Source organism: Buceros rhinoceros, unplaced genomic scaffold (genome assembly GCF_000710305.1).
Source record: "Buceros rhinoceros silvestris isolate BGI_N320 unplaced genomic scaffold, ASM71030v1 scaffold13921, whole genome shotgun sequence".
Classification (NCBI taxonomy): Eukaryota; Metazoa; Chordata; class Aves; order Bucerotiformes; family Bucerotidae; genus Buceros; species Buceros rhinoceros.
Genome location: NW_010392597.1, coordinates 27426 through 44565, shown reverse-complemented (window position 1 = coordinate 44565; position 17140 = coordinate 27426). Strand labels below are relative to the sequence as shown.

Genomic DNA, 17140 nt, shown 5'->3' with positions numbered 1-17140 from the left:
TGCACGTTTCAAGTTTCTTATTAGTTGCGGCGAGATAGGCATCTGTATTTGGATGTGAAACTCACTTAATAGGTTGTATTTTGGCACATCTCAGAGCTAGACAAGACTGTTTAATTTGCTAAGCCTTGCTTCTGCAGCTACATGTAATTTTCTTCTGCTAAAAGTCCTTTGGAAACGCTGCAAAAATGTAATGAATATGCAAAGCAGCCAGCTCTCAAATCCAAATCCGGTTTGTCTTCAGAGACTTTTCAAAACGCCCAAAGTGATCAAGATATATTATGAAATAATGACTTTTGCCTAAAATACGGGAATGTGATGTTTCACACTTTCTCCTTGTGCGTATTCCTAATTTAATTGGCGACAGCTCAAATATAATTCACCTGAAATGAAAGGCTCTAAAAATCGGTTAGGGTTGCTCAGTTGCTTTTACTTCTAGTGCAACCTTAAGAAGCAGGAAAACTGCTAGTGAAGTGCTTGCCCTGTGCCTACATCCCACAACTCCTGAGTTTTCCTTCTCCCAGTACTTCACCCACATCCACCACCTGCTCACTGCAGCCGTGTGTCTTCCTGCCACCTCCGGGAAGCGTGCAGCTTTGAACTCCGACCAGGCAGGACGGGAACAAATGGGTGTTTTCCCGTGGTTAAAGATGCTGAGCTGGGCTGCTGCCACCGCCGGTTGTCTTGACAGAGGGAGCCAGTTGCAGAAATAGGTTGTGATTTCTGCGCTGGTTGTTTACAAATATTTAGTAGTGCTCTGCGGTGGTTTTTCTTTTCCTTTTTCCTAGGATTTGTGTTTGTGGTCAGAGGTAAGGTGACATCCAGTGTTCAGGGAGGAGGGCATGGCGTGTGGGGTGATGGGCTGTGGACGGGAATGAGGTAATGTGGAAAATCGGAACGCGTGGTTGTGGGTTACAAAGGCTGAGTGAAAATCCAACTTGGTTCTTCTGGGGCTGTAACAGTTCACAATCTTGCATGTGTTTTACACAGCTCTGGCACTGGGAATTTCCTGGCATCGTTCTTTGTTCTATATGTGAAAAATGTAAAAGTCAGCTGAGCTCCCCTGCGTCTTTCCACACTCCTTACTGGTACGGACAATGAGCAAAGAAGGGGGAGAAGCAGCAGCTCAGCTGCTAGCACTGGGTTCCTTTATGCCTGCAGTCCCTCCCATGCCAGTTTTGCGGTTTTGCCTTTTGTTGTGAAAGGGTTTGCTGTTGGCCATACCTTAGAAGATCTACTTGCTGGCTCCTACGGCAGCAGAGCATTCTCGTTAGATTCTTAGGTTTTGCCAGAGGTCATTACCAGGCTGTTATTCCTGGACCAGGTTTGTTTGGGAGCAGATGAGAAAGCCTAAGACATACCAAGCAGGCTGTGGAAGAGGGAGAACACCCGCAGTGCTCCAAGGTCTTACCTGAGGTGCTCTCCCCAGCGAGGAGCATACACGAGCCTCCCAGCTGTGAGGTCATCCCATGTCTTATCATTGCGTAACCTCTTCTTGTGCTCACCCTTTGCCCCAAAAGCGTGCACTCAGAAACGAGAACGGTGGTGGAAAGCAGTACTTTAGGTCTCTTAGCTGCAGCTTAAAGGTCGTCCAAAAGATGTGAGGCGCTGAGACTTGAGTGGGTGTGCGCTGAGGCTTTGCCATAGCTGGGTAGGTGAGCAGTGCCGTGTATTCTTGGGGCTAACGGTCTTTTCCGATTCGGGCAGTGCTGCCCTGCATTCTCAGCAAACCTCGTTTGTTGCTTGTCTGCTTCCTAAGCCTCATCTTAGTGCTTCAGGCTGACTAGCTCACCTGCTGTCCTTGCCCTGTAGGCTGTGAGCTGAGCTGAACCAGTGGAGCGGACCGGTAATGTCTGGAAAAGCAGTGTAGCTGGTGGTGTGGTGAGGCTGCCTTGGAAAGTGGAGGGAGCCTTCCTCTAGTGAAAGTTTAGCAATACTCGGGATGCTGTTGAGGCGAATGCAGAAAGAACTCCATTTTGTGAGAGGAGAAGAGAGGTCAAAAGGAGGAGTGTTTGAAAACGCCTTCTCTGCAGAAATCGGTAGCAATCTTAACTGGAAAATTTGCGTGGCCCTCTTGAGGGTTACCATGCTGAGTTTGGAACGCAGAGCTGGTCTTTAAAGTACAAAACAAAAGGATGTCAGTCTTGCTTTAAATGCAAGTCTCAATGCAGTCTTGAACTGTGGACTCACTCCTGACGCCTCCATAGTACGTATAAATCCAGTTTTATCTGTTATGAGGAGATTTGTTGATTAGAAGCCTTGAGGTAAAGGCTGCTCGTGGACTGGTGCTGCTCTTCCAGCCTATGGGCTGGGAAAATGAGCTCCGTGCCTTGCCTGGAGCTCTCGGGTGTGTGTCATTTCACTGCTGCTGCCCTCCCAGGATTCAATTTAGCTCTCTGTGCGAAGGCCATTTATGTAGATTTATGCAAATTTTGTGCTAAGATGAACGACTTTCAGAGCAAATGGGTATTCTTTCAACGGTTAGAAAAATTAATTTGTGGCATTGATGGTAGAAAGTCAACATCATCTGGAATGGGAAGGTGGGAACAGTTCACTGAAATGCCACTGAACCATGAGCTGTTCGTTTGTCTTATCCTAGTTTGTATGCGGTGGTAGGATTTTTGTAAGAAACTCGGTGAAGCAATGAAATCTTTTAAAATACTGAATTGTGTACGGTTTAAAGGATCACCTTAAGTGATTTTCCTCCTTGTTACCTCTCACGTCTGTGAGCATACTTGATTGTTTTTCTGTGATTAACTATTATTTTTGAAAGCTAAGCTGTGTTTCTAGAATATGTAGCTATTAAATGTTTCCAGTTTCACCCTGAGTTCCAGAGCGTACGGTTTATTACCAGCAGCTCCTCGAGGTGGCTGCTCGGATCTGAATGGCTACTGTTGTACCAGCATGCGGCTGCTGGTTTTGGGTATTTGTAATTTTTTTCCCCCTAGGGCTCCACCTCTCTTCCTGAAGCGATTCGTTTGTCGGTATCCTGCTCCTGCCACTTATTTTGTAAAGTTCCTTTTGGCCTCACGATTTTCCTTTTCTCTGGAGTTTAGCTGAAGTTTTGAGGCAAAAGCCTGATCTTTCAGATGCCTTCTGAATAGAAATTGAGTTCCGTTTGTTACATCTCTGTGTATATTTTGAGTTGCTGAAGAAAAAATGCACATTGTAAGAAACCAACCAACCAGCAAAACCTCCCCAAACTCCAAACAATATGCAAAACTGTATATGGTAAAAATAATTTCTGCCTTTGGATTTACTTTTGGTTTCTGGTCTCCCGGTGCCCCTAAGCGTACAGATACTCTTGCATTGGAGTTTTTTTGGGGGAAGGAGTTTGCAGTTTGTTTTAAATAGTTTCTCCCCAGCGTGTACAAATTGTTTTGTAAGTGCAGATTTTTAGGTGACTACCGTGTGTTTTTTAAAGTGCAGTGTGATAGTAGAGCCGGAGTAACGTTAGCAGACCAGCTCCATGGTTTAGTTCTGTTACTTTTCCCACCAACTATAAATCACACACTTTACACCTTATTGATCGCTGGTTTAGCTTAATATACTAATACTAGATATTATCCACTTGTAGTTGTGAAAGCCATCGTAGAGCGAAGAGGTGTGCATGAGAGATCTTGGAATTCTCCAGAGAGTTTAGTATTTGTGAGGTAACTCTGGATAACGGGTTTTATGAAGTTGGAACTTGTGCAGATATTTTTTTCTGCAGCCGTAAGAGTAGAATAGTGCTGTGGTTTGTCTGCTGGGAGCCCTTCGAGGGCAGTTGCTGGCTGCTGAACACCGTTTCGTGTCGTAAGCATCAATGACCCGCAGGCCTGTTAGCAAACAGAACAGGCAGGTGAATTCATAATCATGATTTTAAACTGTATGTGTTGAAACCCATCGGTGCTTTTGCTTTGTCTATAGGTGTTGCTGCCGTAGTTAAGATCAGCAGAAACATTAGATCCTTTTTATGTGAAATGGGGAAAACCATATAAATACTTGTTTCCGAAACACTCTTTTGCTGATCCAGCTTCATTAATCCTGTGGGGTTCTGTGAAGCACTTTTCTTCTTTGCTTTCCTTTTACAGTCCTCCACACTGCTATGGGGGGAAAGGATTTGGGAATTAAGAAGAATCGAAACTGATGAGCTTTTTTTTTCTTCAGGGGATCAAGTATTCAGTAATTCTTCAGAGTGTTTCATGATAATTTTGATCCGAAGATACAAAAGAGAGTCAAGTAGAAGCAGTGAGCAATGTTGAGTGACATTCTTGGGAACAAACATGAAGTGGGAATGCTGAAAACAAGCTGGCTTCATGTTTGAATCATCTTTTTACAACTATCTGCGGATTTGTTTTTTCACAAATGTTTCCCTTAACTAGTCAAAAACCCAAAGCTCTTGCCCGTGTTTTCATTTTCATACGTGTTCTTAGAAATAGAGAAATCCTGTCCTCTGAGTTGACAGCCTCATGAAAGGATGAGCGGTGGGGGACCGGATCTGGATGTCAGTGTTCTGGTGCTCACCTTGTCTCTGTTTTTACTGTTTGCAGGTTCTGTCGTCCGTGATGGCGTCAGCTCTACCTAGAACCCTTGGGGAATTGCAGCTGTATCGAATACTGCAAAAAGCAAATCTCTTGTTCTACTTCGATGCCTTCATTCAGCAGGGTGGCGATGACGTCCAGCAGCTCTGTGAAGCAGGTGAAGAGGAGTTTTTGGAGATAATGGCTCTTGTAGGCATGGCTAGCAAGCCGCTTCATGTCCGAAGGCTGCAGAAGGCTTTGAGAGACTGGGTCACAAACCCTGGTCTTTTTAACCAGCCTCTCACCTCCTTACCAGTCAGCAGCATTCCAATATATAAGCTGCCGGAAGGGTCTCCTGCGTGGCTGGGGATATCCTGCAGCAGTTACGAAAGGAACAGCAGTGCCAGAGAGCCTCACCTGAAGATTCCAAAATGTGCTGCCACGACGTGCGTGCAGAGTGTGGGCGCAAGCAAGTCCGACGTGGTGGGGAGCTTATCGCTGCAGAGCGGCAGTGAATCGAGACTCTGGCAAGGACACCACACCACAGAGAGTGAACATAGCCTTTCCCCAGCTGACCTTGGCTCTCCAGCTTCACCAAAGGAAAACAGTGAGACCCTGGATGCCGCTGCTGCTCTGTCAGTTGCTGAATGTGTAGAACGTATGGTTCCCTCCCTGCCCAAAAGTGACTTGAATGAAGTCAAGGAGTTACTGAAAACAAATAAGAAACTGGCAAAGATGATTGGTCACATCTTTGAGATGAGCGATGAGGATCCTCACAAAGAGGAGGAGATCAGGAAGTACAGTGCAATATATGGCAGATTTGACTCGAAAAGAAAGGACGGCAAGCATCTCACCCTCCATGAGGTAAAAAACCTTGAGTGACCATGGGCTTCCTCCCCTGTTCTACACCTTTTAAGAGATGCTGTTTACAGGGTATGCTTTTTGTATGGGCCCTTCTTGCAGGGTGGCGAGAGTTGTGTGTCTTACAGGAGCTGCAGGCAGCTCTGCCCTGGAATGGAAGTCTCTAGTGCAGCAGAAGTACCCTTTCCCAGGAGGGTGTGTGCGCATGCGTGCGCTGGTGACTTCAGCTTGGTGGTGTGAGGCTGCTTGGTCACTGGTGCAGCCTGTCAGAGGACTTAACCAGTTTGGCACTGAAATGGTAAACCAGCAGCGCACTGAGTGTGGCCCCTGGGATTCTAAGTGTCGAGCGCATTTTTAAAGCGGTCCTGTCTTGATGTTCCCTTGCAACTTTGTGAGTAGGCTAGTTATTTGGAATCTTAGTAACTAAAATCACTTGTGTCTGGTAACAGGATCACCTGGCTTGGTTACCACCCTCTGTTGTCTTCCCTCACCTCAAGACCCTGCTCTGTAGCTTATGCCCTCGAGGTAGACAGGATTCTGCTGATAAGGTCCCTAAACCCGGTGGAGTGGGATTTTTTAATTGGGTTGAAGCTTAATTATACGACATGTGGGGTTTTTTGGACACAGCAGTCTTAAGCCAGTCAGACTGTGTGAGAGGGAGGCGAAAGGACCGTCTCCAGTATTAATGGGGGGCTATAATTTGAAGATTTGTCCTTCAACACCTGTATGGCATGTGTTCCCTCTTGTCCTTCAAAGTCCACGCGAGCCTCCTTGACTTCTCCTCTGGCACTCTTGAGGCTCACCCTGCCTGTCTTGTAATGCAATAGGTGTGTCTGTGTGGGGAATAGTTCCCTAGTGCCAAAGTACAGTACGAGAGGAGAACAAACATTAAGTCCAAGCAGTGCCAAAATGCTGTTGATAATGAATGCTGCATCAGCATTTTCACAGTTAACAGCGATTGCAAAATTTCAGTTGGATTTAAAATTTGGCATGTAAGGCTTAGCTCCCAAAAGGAAAGGCAATGTTTATGTTACAGGAGTGCCAAAAAAACTGTACTGGCTTTAGCCTTTTTTTGCTTCAAGAAGTTTTGTAGGTGTGCAGTCCATAGCATAAGACTAGGTTCTCTTCAGGCTTGGGAGTAGAAGGGCAGAAGGAAACAAGGCATGTTTCTTTACATTTATGCTTATGTATTTACATTTATAAGGCCACCGCACATCACCAACAGGGACTTCACAAGGGCTTTTACTACAGACTGGAGAGACGCTTCCAAGGGAACTTGTCAGTAGTCAGCTGCATTTCTACCACACCATTTTAGTTGTGCAACTTTCACTTGGGTGCTTTGTGGCTTTATGTTGAACGCTTTCAAGCTATGAATTCATCCAGTGTGTGAGAACAGATCCGCCTTACTCCCCTGACCTTGTGGAAGTCTCTCCTGTAACAGCATGAGTTGCATATGAGGTGGAGGCAGGATTTGAAAGAATTAATTGTGTAGATGCCCTGTGAGTGTTGCTGCAGAGTCAGGATTCGGAGAAAGGGTGGGTTCTCCTCACCAGAGGATGGAGGCAGTCAGGGTGTACAACGTGTACAGCCGTGCACTTGTGCAGTCTTGCTCTGGGATAGCAGCTGCAGAAAATACTCTGAAATCTGGGCAGACTTCTCGTAGGATAATTTTCTGGCATCCAGCAGTGCAATGGGATGTGGGTGCCAGCGAAGCCTTTGGGTCAGGCTTGTGGTAGGAGTGGTTCTATCTACAAGGCCAGAGGAGCGAATAGTGGGGTGGTAGTCTGGAGGAGCAGCATAGCAAAAAAACTGGAAGGGAAGATGACTGCTCTGCCTTGTTAATTTTTTTTTTAGTACCACGCTATGGATCTTTGTTTCATCTTTGTAAAACCGTATTTAAAGTGGAATGAGAGAGTAGTTTGGCTATAGGAAATATTTCTATCGGTATTATGATTAAGGGCACAAGATCAAAGGAGTATGTGGTTGACTTACGCCTCATGCAAGTGGGGCCTCGTTGAACTTGAGGGGAAGCTAGCAAGAAGAATTTGCTAATAATTGGTTTACTGTTTGCTTAAAGAGACTGGATTTTACAAAGTTCTGTCCTGAATAGTTTTCTCTCCATTTCCATTTAAAGCAGAAAAATACACAAATAGTAACAATGAGACCATTTTTTTTTTGTTTAAAATCTACTAAACCAGAGTTCGCCTTTTGTAAACTCAACTTCAATGGCTTTTTCTTTTTGATGGCTTAAACAATTTGCTGCTCAGAAGGAAGGACCTTAAACAACCAGGGAGGTAAGTTTCTGCTTGTCCAGAGACTGTGTTTCTGCACGTGTTAATACATTCCAAGGCCTGTCATTCTGTCTCGCAGTTCAAGGTTTCTCCTTGCAGCTGGCAATGAACAGCTGAATAAACTTCACCGTGAATTTAAAAAGCTTAAGTAGTATTTAGCTTCTTAATGCAAAGATCAGGGTATCTCTGGCTCCTTAAGCAGAGTAGAATTGCATATAAATTAAAATCAACCTTGATGGAATTATTAGTGGTGAGCTAGTGACAACCTTCTCTGTTCAGTAAGAACACTGGAGTGTCTCAGAGGACTTGAGCAGCCATTAGAGGCTGGTGAGAGCAGTAGACACTGAGCTGGGTGGACATGTATGCTGTTGGTAGGATTATCTGCATAAGGCACTGATCTAGCATAAAATCTGATGCAGAACCTTTCAAAGATGTTCCAGAACTAATAAACATACTGTCCTTAATCCATCCCATTCTCTTGGTATTACACAGCTTCTCAATCATGGAAAGTGCTTTGTGTTTAAAGCTGGACTGGAGGAGGGATGAGTACAAGGCATTGCCCTTGAACTTGGTGACCTGTGCATGTTTGAGTCAGATTGGTAATTTGCATATTAATATTTTAGTGTTCGTCTAGGTCCCTGTAAAACTAAAAAAAACTCCTGTTTGATAGAGTGAGAAACAGGAATAAGAAATGTGAGCAATAAATCTTGTCTAGCTTGGTCTCTTCCTTTTGCTGACTCACCAAAACAGTAGGGCTTGGTATTTAATTATGTGACTTTTACTGGGGGACTCTGTGAACCCCATCAGGTGGGAATATACCCACCCCTCTTCATATCGTTATGTGTTGCTCCATATCATTAAGGCTTCCAGCAAACAAAATCTTTATTTTTAGGCATGCAGCACTTTTTACCTGCAGTATTATGCCTCCTGAAAAGGCAGGAAGCCATGATGCGCTTCAGTTCAGTAAGTCTGAGTGTGACCTGAAAGGAGAAACCAGGGAAAACAAACAAAGAGACAGACATTGGGCTTTTCTCATATATTGGGGTAAACGGTGTTTGCCTACAACTACCCAAAGCATTTTCAGTCATTTCAGCTCTTTGCAACCTTTCAACACTTTATTGAGGGATAACAAACATCTCAAATTTGATAGCTATTACTTTGCCGAGGACGAATTATGTGGCTGGTGCTCAGAATGTTACAGAAATTAATGCCTACTTTGGATGGTAATTCTTTTCATCGGTGTAATATTAATCTTCTATTTTCCTACCTTTTTTTTCTCCTGTGTTTCTTTTCTGAGAGTAGAGATATTGTAGAACAACTGTTCTTGTCTAAGGGGTAATAGTTTGTTATTTTAGTATCTTGTATTGTAGGAACACAGTAACCTAGAGACATTTCACAGATTAGACCTCAATTTCCCACCCGTGTATGTCTTATCTCTGAGGTTTTGGTTTTTTTTTTTTTTTTTCTTTGTCTGTAGAGAGACTAAAGGATCGGGAAACATGGCTAGTTCCCCTGTTAGAAGACATATTTGCACTCTGACTAGCATTCAGGTATGGCAGGAAATGCCCTACTCGGATCAGAGGCCTTTACGCTAAACAGAGGAAAAAATGCATATGAAATATTAGGAACAGCAGTTCTGTGTGAGCTTTTACTGGAAATACCGCATGGGCCCAGCCCGCTGAGAGAATCTCAGCTCTTCTGATATGTGGTTTTATTTTTTCAGCCTCCCTGGAGAATGTGCTGCATTAGGCAAAATACATTTTTTTTCCTAATGGGGATGACGTCAAGCACAGCAGTGAAGGACAGCATGGTTGTGTGTTTTTCATGTCTTATGACAGTTCCCATCCTTCAGGGATGGAGCATGTGGTGTTCCGGGTGAATCGCTGGTCTCTCTGTCGTTTAATTCACCGGTGAAGTTCTGCAGCAGGGTAAAGGAGCAGATTTCTTTGTCTCTTCCCAACAGACACCATTAAACTGCAGACCTCCTGGTCTGCTTCACCTTCTGTCTGCTGCTTGTACAAGTGGTGCTTTTGCTGTCTGAGGTCACGCGTGTGCAGCCCTGCCCATCCTCAGCCCCATAACCCTGTGTGCTGAGCTGCTGCTGTTTTTTGCCCTGCCAGATCAAGGGTTGGGGATGGCACATCTCAATCCGTCATAACACGCTGCCTCTGCTGAGGAAAACCGAGCTGCTCTGTAATACTCACTGGGCTGAGACGTAGAACACGCTGTTGACAGTAGCACCAGAGCAGCCGTGCTCATTTGCAAGAAGCCAGGCCCATTCAAAGCAGCTTGATTTCTAGAAATAAATAGCAGAAGAGTCGTGGGTACCTTGGAAGGAACACCTGTGGTATTCTGTTGGCCTCTTGCTGGTACGCCTCATTACAAGTGCTGCTGTTCTTCAGCTGAGGAAGAAGTGAAAATGTCTCTTCAGCCCCTGCTTATTGTCAAAAGAGCAGGGAATCTCCTCTCCAGCATCTTGTTTTCCGTGTCTCTCGTTGCATTAGTAATTGTGGTGTTTGTCACAGGCTTTTCAGACAGCAGTATCGTTAAGCTGGTGTAATTCATGACAGTATCATCACTTCCTATAGGCTTCTAAAGACCACTGCAAAACCTGTTTGAGGCTTAACTTAAGGCTTTTTTTTCCACCCCTCTTCTTGAAACTATTGCCAGCAGCACACTAGAAATGTGTCCCGGCAGGCTCGGGAAAACATCCTTGAAACGAGTTACATTTGATTCATGTCTGAAGATAGTCTTCACAAACATGAGGGTGAGAAACAAAGCTAAAAAAAGTTCAACCATTTCTTAAACCATCACCTTCTACAGAATTTGTGCTGTATTCACCAGGGAAAGCCATCTGTACCCACACTGTCAGGGTGTTGTGGCTTTTTTTTTTTCTCCCCCAAGTCCTGGGCATATTGCGTTGATAAAAATAGTATTCCCTGTAAACCAGGCTTTGGGAGCCAAACACTGTGAACGTTTAGAGTTGCTGTTTTATACTGAGATTTAATTAATGCTGGGATGAGGCACAAGCAGCGCACATTGAGAGAATCTTACAATAACATTTTACTTTAAGGGACATTAAATGCACCAACTACATTTATATCTTCTTTCTTCCCAGTGGCTTACCTGGCCTAGGCAGGGTAAAAATAACCTGAAGAAACCCTCCAGGGTTTAGTATAAAATTATAGGTAATTTTACTCACAACTGAAATTTTTTATTTTCTCAGAAGAGCCAGCGGGTGGAAGTCTGCAAAATCCTGAATCCCCGTTTTTGTGTTTAATTTCCAGCTAACAGTTAATGAAGCAGCCGCTCAGCTGTGTGTAAAAGATAACGCATTGTTGACCAGGAGAGATGAACTCTTCGCGCTAGCTCGGCAAATCTCTCGAGAAGTTACGTACAAGTATACTTACAGGACCACCAAGTAAGGTTTTAATTAACTCAAAGGGCCTGTGCTTTCAGGGAACTAATCAGTCTGATCGTGTTTCTTTTGAAGCGCTACAGATGCTTCCTTTTTGCTCTTTAGCTGACAAAATGCTCCTCGGAGGAGGGTAGGAAAATGCTGTGGAAGTTGTGAAGCTTTCAGACTGCTAAGATTTAGCTGCCTTGAATTACCTTCCTGTTTGCTCTATAGTTTTCCAGATTTTGTGGTGATAGTGCATGTGGAGAGGCATCCAGGAGGCCGGTGTTCCCTGTGTCTGAGACATTTGTGCATTTCAAGATTAATGGCTACTCTGCCTGTATACAAAGCCGCTCCATACATCAATTTTCTCCCCCCCATATACAGATTTGGCATGTTAGTTTCCAGAGGATGGGAAAGATAAGGTCATAGGGAGTGGCTTACAAAATAGCTTTAAAGGAACTGAAGCTGAGTCCTGATTTCGGTTGTTACTGTTCTGTTAAATGAACTGCTGTTATGAAACAGTAACACAGGCTTAATGACTTTTAAATACCATTAAAACATTAGAATTAATAAACATGATTGAAAGTCTTGATACTTTCTATATATTATTTTTTAATGTTAGCTTCCCCGTGTAATGCAATATCCTTTCAAAACACATTTTCCTACACTTGTAGGAGCTTTTCGTTGCTTTCCTTGGTCCCCTTTCTTCCATAGTGATCAATGTCAATACAGGTCCATTCTGAGTAAGTGATGCCAAAGGCATTTCTGTAACCTCTGTGCTCAGGTAGCTTTTCTTTCAGTTCAGAAGAAGAGTGCGTGAGTCTCTTGACAATAACACAAGGTGCTTGTATTCCTCTATACTTGAGTGACATTTACTGCCATGTGCAAGTGAATTGGAGGCTTTTTCTGTGCATCTCACTTGCTGCTGGATTTTTTTTTTTTCTTCTGTTTCTTTGACTCTGTTTTTCATTATTATTATTTCTGATGGTCAGGGTTAATGTGCTGTTTACTAACAGTGTATGTCTTCTCTTCTAGATCTAAATGTGGAGAAAGGGATGAGCTGTCACCTAAGAGAATCAAGATTGAGGTAGAGTATTGTGACTCCTGTGCTCTGACCTGTGCATGCTAAAATTCACTTTTGTTTTGAAGGGATCTGTCTTCAGGAAATTTGTCAGAAAAACATTTGACAGACAGCTGATGGGTGTGAGAGAGAGGGGGAGAACATCACCACTGTCTCTGCAAATGTAGATGCTTGATGGAGAAACCTGTAGGAGCAGGGGTAAAGAGTAGGATTTACTTAATGGTAAAGTTACTCTCAGTGTTTTGCACTTTGAGTGAGTAGGAGGGGGAGGAATGGGACTGACTGACTTCCTGTGGTGGAATAAGCTCGAGCGCTGTAGGAAGTGTCTTCCCATAAGTCTCCTGCTTTTAAGTCAGTGTGAGGTGGGGTTTGAGTAATTCACTTCAGTCAGCTTTTGATCCTGTCTGCACCCAAAGTTCTGGATGAGGATTGATGGCAGAATGCTATCCATCTCTGACTATGCTGTAAATTATATAAGTGATCCTACCGAAAAGTCAAAAGCTAACTAAAAGCTATGTATGTCAGCACCAATGGTTGTGCCTGTAGGTATTAACTTACAGGGCTTTGTGATTGGTTTTGAGTAAAAAGCACATGTACATGTGGCTAATATATAGTGCTGTGCAGGTGGTTGCTTAGGGAGGTGCTGGGAGTGCAGGAGCTGTATATATGTAGTTTACCTTTCTCTTCAGTTACCACTACTGGAAAGTAAATTTGAGGCCTTTTAAAAAGGCCTTTTAATAAAAATAGAATAATAATAATAAAATTGTAAGTATGTATACTTATATACCTCATAGAATAGCAGATCTCTCTTTAATTTATTTTTTGAAGAAATTACTGTTTCACAGTGATGTGAGTATCTAATTAATCCTTAGTGTTGGGGGGGGGTTTACTGTACTCTCTCCTCCAAAAGGTGTTAGTTAAATGTGCGCTGGAATGTAAGCGAGGCCAGAGCTAGATTTGTACGTAACACAGATACACGATATATTCTTGAACGACAGAGGAAAGTCACAGCATATTCTGCAGTGCGTTTCTCATGTGTTACTCATTCTGTGATAAATGATGCACCGAATGTAACGCTTTAATTTTTTTCAGTAGTGCGATGCTTTCTTACCTGTATAAAGGATTTTCCTGTGAGGCAAACCCCGGTGAGAGGAGTTAGTTTTGAAAAGGCAGTTGCGAATAGGTATGAAGGAGTTAATATTTAAGTTCCATTGGTCTGTGTTGTAGTTTGAGTTTATATAATACAAAATAAACACTTGAGGATTTACTGGTAGCTTTGGTAAGTCAGTAATGTCATTCACGTGTGTTAGGATTTGCTTTGACCTATGATTGTTCTTCGATCCACAAAAAAGAGCAGGGGAAAAGCTCCATTAAATCGTTTCACCCACCTTCACCATCATCTGCCTTGACCAACACATTGTGGGATGGTCGCTTGAGTCTCCCCTCTTGTCCCGTCTAGTCCTAATTTATAGAGCAGGTGAAGAGCTTCCACTGCTCTGCTTGAAATAGTATTCCACTGACTATTAGAACTCAGCATTAGGAAGTTTTTCCTTCATTCAGTGATAATTGATGATGAGCAAGTATCTAAAATGACACACTGCAAGGGAGGTGCTTTTTTTTCCACGGGATCCTCATTGAAAGAAAAAGTAAAATTAAAACACTGAAAAATACAGGCTGAAACTAGGTTTTTTGGAGAGAAGGGAATTAGAGGATCATCTTGGGTTCTTGTGGCTTGCATTTTGGGGGGAAAAAAAAGGGGGGGGTTAGTAGTATTTTTGGGGTTGTTTTTTTGTTAAGAGTTCCTTATCCTGTTTCTAAAGTTGTAATGCTTTATTGTGGCTCTATTAGCTCATTATCATGCAGAGTATCTGAACGTGGGTGATTTTGTTGTTGTTGTTGTATCTAGCTCTGTCTTTTTCCTTTTTTCTCTTTTATTTTTTAAAGGTCATTTTGTCTTTCTGTTTCGAGGCTGAACTCTGTATTTTAATTTACCACTCCTTTAGCCATTAGTCATTAATCTCTCTGCAAAATGTGGTCTAAAATCCTAGTGCTTGAGTTTGGAAAGACTTCATACCCTGTTTGCATAGTGTAAAAAATTACTTAAAAAAAAGATGAGTTAATTTCCTGAAATATAAAACACTTTAAAAAAAACCTCCAGCAGGAGACTCTGAAGGTCATTCTTGAGCAGAGCCAGCAGAGCTCTGTGTGCACCCTGCAACACTGCCAGGCTGCTGTTGTAAATTTATCCTCTTCATGAATATGAAACTCACACAAGCATTACAAGGAAACAATGTGCCACGAATTACATCAAATTACCTGTAAAAGCCTTTCTCTTCCCCTGCGAGCTCTCCCTCCACCCCCGCCCTGCTCTCCCCACTCTTATTCGCAGAGTGGGTGGGCGAGCTGTGGGAGTGAAGCGTAGAGAAGGGAAAAAATTCCAGGCAAATGACAGACTGAAGGTGTGGAGGGAGTGGAAGAGGGAACAGAGTGAACTGGGATTTGGAAGCAGATTATAAAAGGAGGCGTTGTAGTTCCTAAATCTGCTCTGGACAAAGAGCAGGACAGGCAGGTAGGAATGGAAACGGCCCATCCTCCTGCAGAGCAAGGATCTCTCCTGCATTGGTGTTGGGAGGCGGGGGCACCCCTTATTTTGTCATCTTCCGTGACTCAGTGCCAGCCCCGCTCAAGCAATGAGCTGTTGTGGCACCAGCTTAGAAAGCAAAACAAGTCACAGGTATATCACACAGAAATCATGGAGGGAGAAGCTACTCATCACTGCTGCTGCTTGGCGTTGGGGTCAGCGAGGTTCCCCTTCAGAATTGTTGTGAGCAGCCAAGAAAGGGAGTTTAAGAAAATATTCTTGCTGTGTGTGGTATAAAGGAATTGTTCTCTGTGTGTCAGTGTCTGTGTTGAGCTGAACAAGAGGGGTGGGGAGAGCTTGCAAAAGCAAATTTCACAAAGCTCAGTGAGAGTCGGGGGCACAGGCAGGAAGACCTGAGTGGAGCCTGCGGGGAAGTGTCTTCCGTGGGTGCTGGCATGGGTGGAGGGAGAGAAAGGCCCACCTTTACTGCTGCTGTGAAGGTTGAAAAGAAAACCAGGCGAACTGTGGGATTTGTGTTTTTTGCAAAAACAGCAAAAGCAGTAGAAGCTACTGTTTGCATAGGAAAAATGTCATTAGAGGGAGCGAAAAAGCACATGTGGGACTGAGAACATCTGCTGCACAAAGCTGCTTGAAAAACAACTTGAGCAGCAGCAGGGCAAAACAAAAATGTTGCACGGCATGCAGCAGGCCCTCCTGACCGCAGAGGGAAAAGGAACCACTGGGCAAACGTGGTGCAGAGCAGGTCGTGCCTGGCCCAGCCTGCTCCTCGCCAGCCCTTCCTAGTGGGGCAGTGGGGAGGAGAACAGCCAGCAGTGGAATGGGCTCCGGGAAGGTGATCCAGAACTGCATCGTCATTATCCCAGAGTTACCTCCCCGATTGATGGATGACAGTTACAGCAACGGGCGGCCAGCTTTGCTCTTAGGAGACAGCCTTTGGTGTTGTATTGGCAGGTGATCACAGAGACGTCATGAAGAGCAACGTTACCTGCGTTGTTGCAAAAAGAGGATCCTGAGTGATAGGGTTTTGTGTATTCAGCTTGTCAACTTCCTACACATGATCATTCTCCTCTCCCAGACAAATTCAAGTCTGTGAAAATGGTCGGTGCTTGTGGAAATGTGCTTTGCTTCTAGAGGATGAGGTTTTGTGGCAGTTTACCTGGTTATGAAATTTTGCATACCTGTCATGTTTATTTTTTCCCCGAGGGAGAATGTTGGGTGGATAAAAGCAATATGCAGTATTTCAGAGAGGTATTTTCTTTTTTCCTGAGCATAAAGAATTGGAGTTATGTTGCACCAAGGGTCTGGCCACCGGACATGGGTCTGACCACCGCTCTGCACAGCTAGTGACATGGACCTTGTAGTCCTTGTCCTTCTGTGGGTTTTCTGAAAGATCCCTTTTCTTGTTCTTGAGCTGTAACACATTTGTCCAGGAAAATACACCAAATTTTGATACCTGAGTCTACTGATTCTCACTGACATGTGTCACTGGTTTTGAGTCTGGGTCTGTCTTAAAATCTCGAGCTTCCTCTCACATTTTAACAAAGTCACCTCTGCTGTGCTTTTGTAAGTATTTCTGCACGTTCCTCTATTTTACACGAGCTTTCCTTTTATAATGCCGAGCAGGATAAATTTCTCATCGTGAACCTTTGCTTCTATGATTAATTTATTTTAATGGAGTCTGGCAGGCTTTCACAGGAGCTTTATTTGCTTTATTGGTACATATGCAAGCTGCAAAAGAGATTTGCATGTCGTACGCATTTGAGACCGAAAGAATTACTGAATCATGATTTCCCATCATATATAAAGCCTTTGCCACTCTACTTCTAAAATGGTGATATTTCATTTTGTGATACTAGCGTAGGTTCTGCATGAAATACATTGAATTTCAGGAGGCTTTGCTCAGCGTCTTGAGGTTAGTATAACCAGCAGCTGTGCCTTGTTCTTGACTACGTATGAACTCAGTTTCTTAAGAGTCTCTATAAAGCTGCTGTACGTGATGAGTGACAGAAACCACAGGCCTAGATCTGCCTGGCAAGGCTGAGTGAATGTAAACTAGTTTAATGTCAGTGACAACAGCAGTCTGGATTCACCTGAAACTGCGAGGGATGAGATGTGATTGTCTGGGTGTACCACTTTAGAGAGATAGCAGTGGTAGAGGGGATGTGTGTGTTTATGCACAAACTTAAATGAACTGGATAGCGCAAACATGTGAATTGCAGTCTGGAATTTTCACAGAAACTCTGGGCTATGGTTTGCTTTGTTTTGGTTGGGGTTTTTTTTTTTGAGTATACGGAGAGGGTGAAGAAAAACCAGTAATACGTCCCTCTTGGTGTTTGGTTTCTTATGCTCAATAGGACGGTTACCCTGATTTCCAGGACACAGTCCAGACGCTCTATCAGCAAGAAA

The 17140-nt window shown here is 43.7% G+C and overlaps 1 protein-coding gene across 1 annotated transcript in view; it reads left to right on the top strand.

Annotated features, from left to right (window-relative positions):
• Positions 1-4481: 4481 nt before the first annotated feature.
• NAB1 (NGFI-A binding protein 1 (EGR1 binding protein 1)) overlaps positions 4482-17140 on the top strand; it is a 17759-nt gene continuing 5100 nt past the window's right edge. Inside the window, exons 1-4 of the mRNA XM_010144557.1 lie at positions 4482-5363; positions 10939-11072; positions 12087-12138; positions 17089-17136. Of these exons, the coding sequence (XP_010142859.1) occupies positions 4482-5363; positions 10939-11072; positions 12087-12138; positions 17089-17136 (1116 nt within the window). The remainder of the gene's footprint in view (positions 5364-10938; positions 11073-12086; positions 12139-17088; positions 17137-17140) is intronic.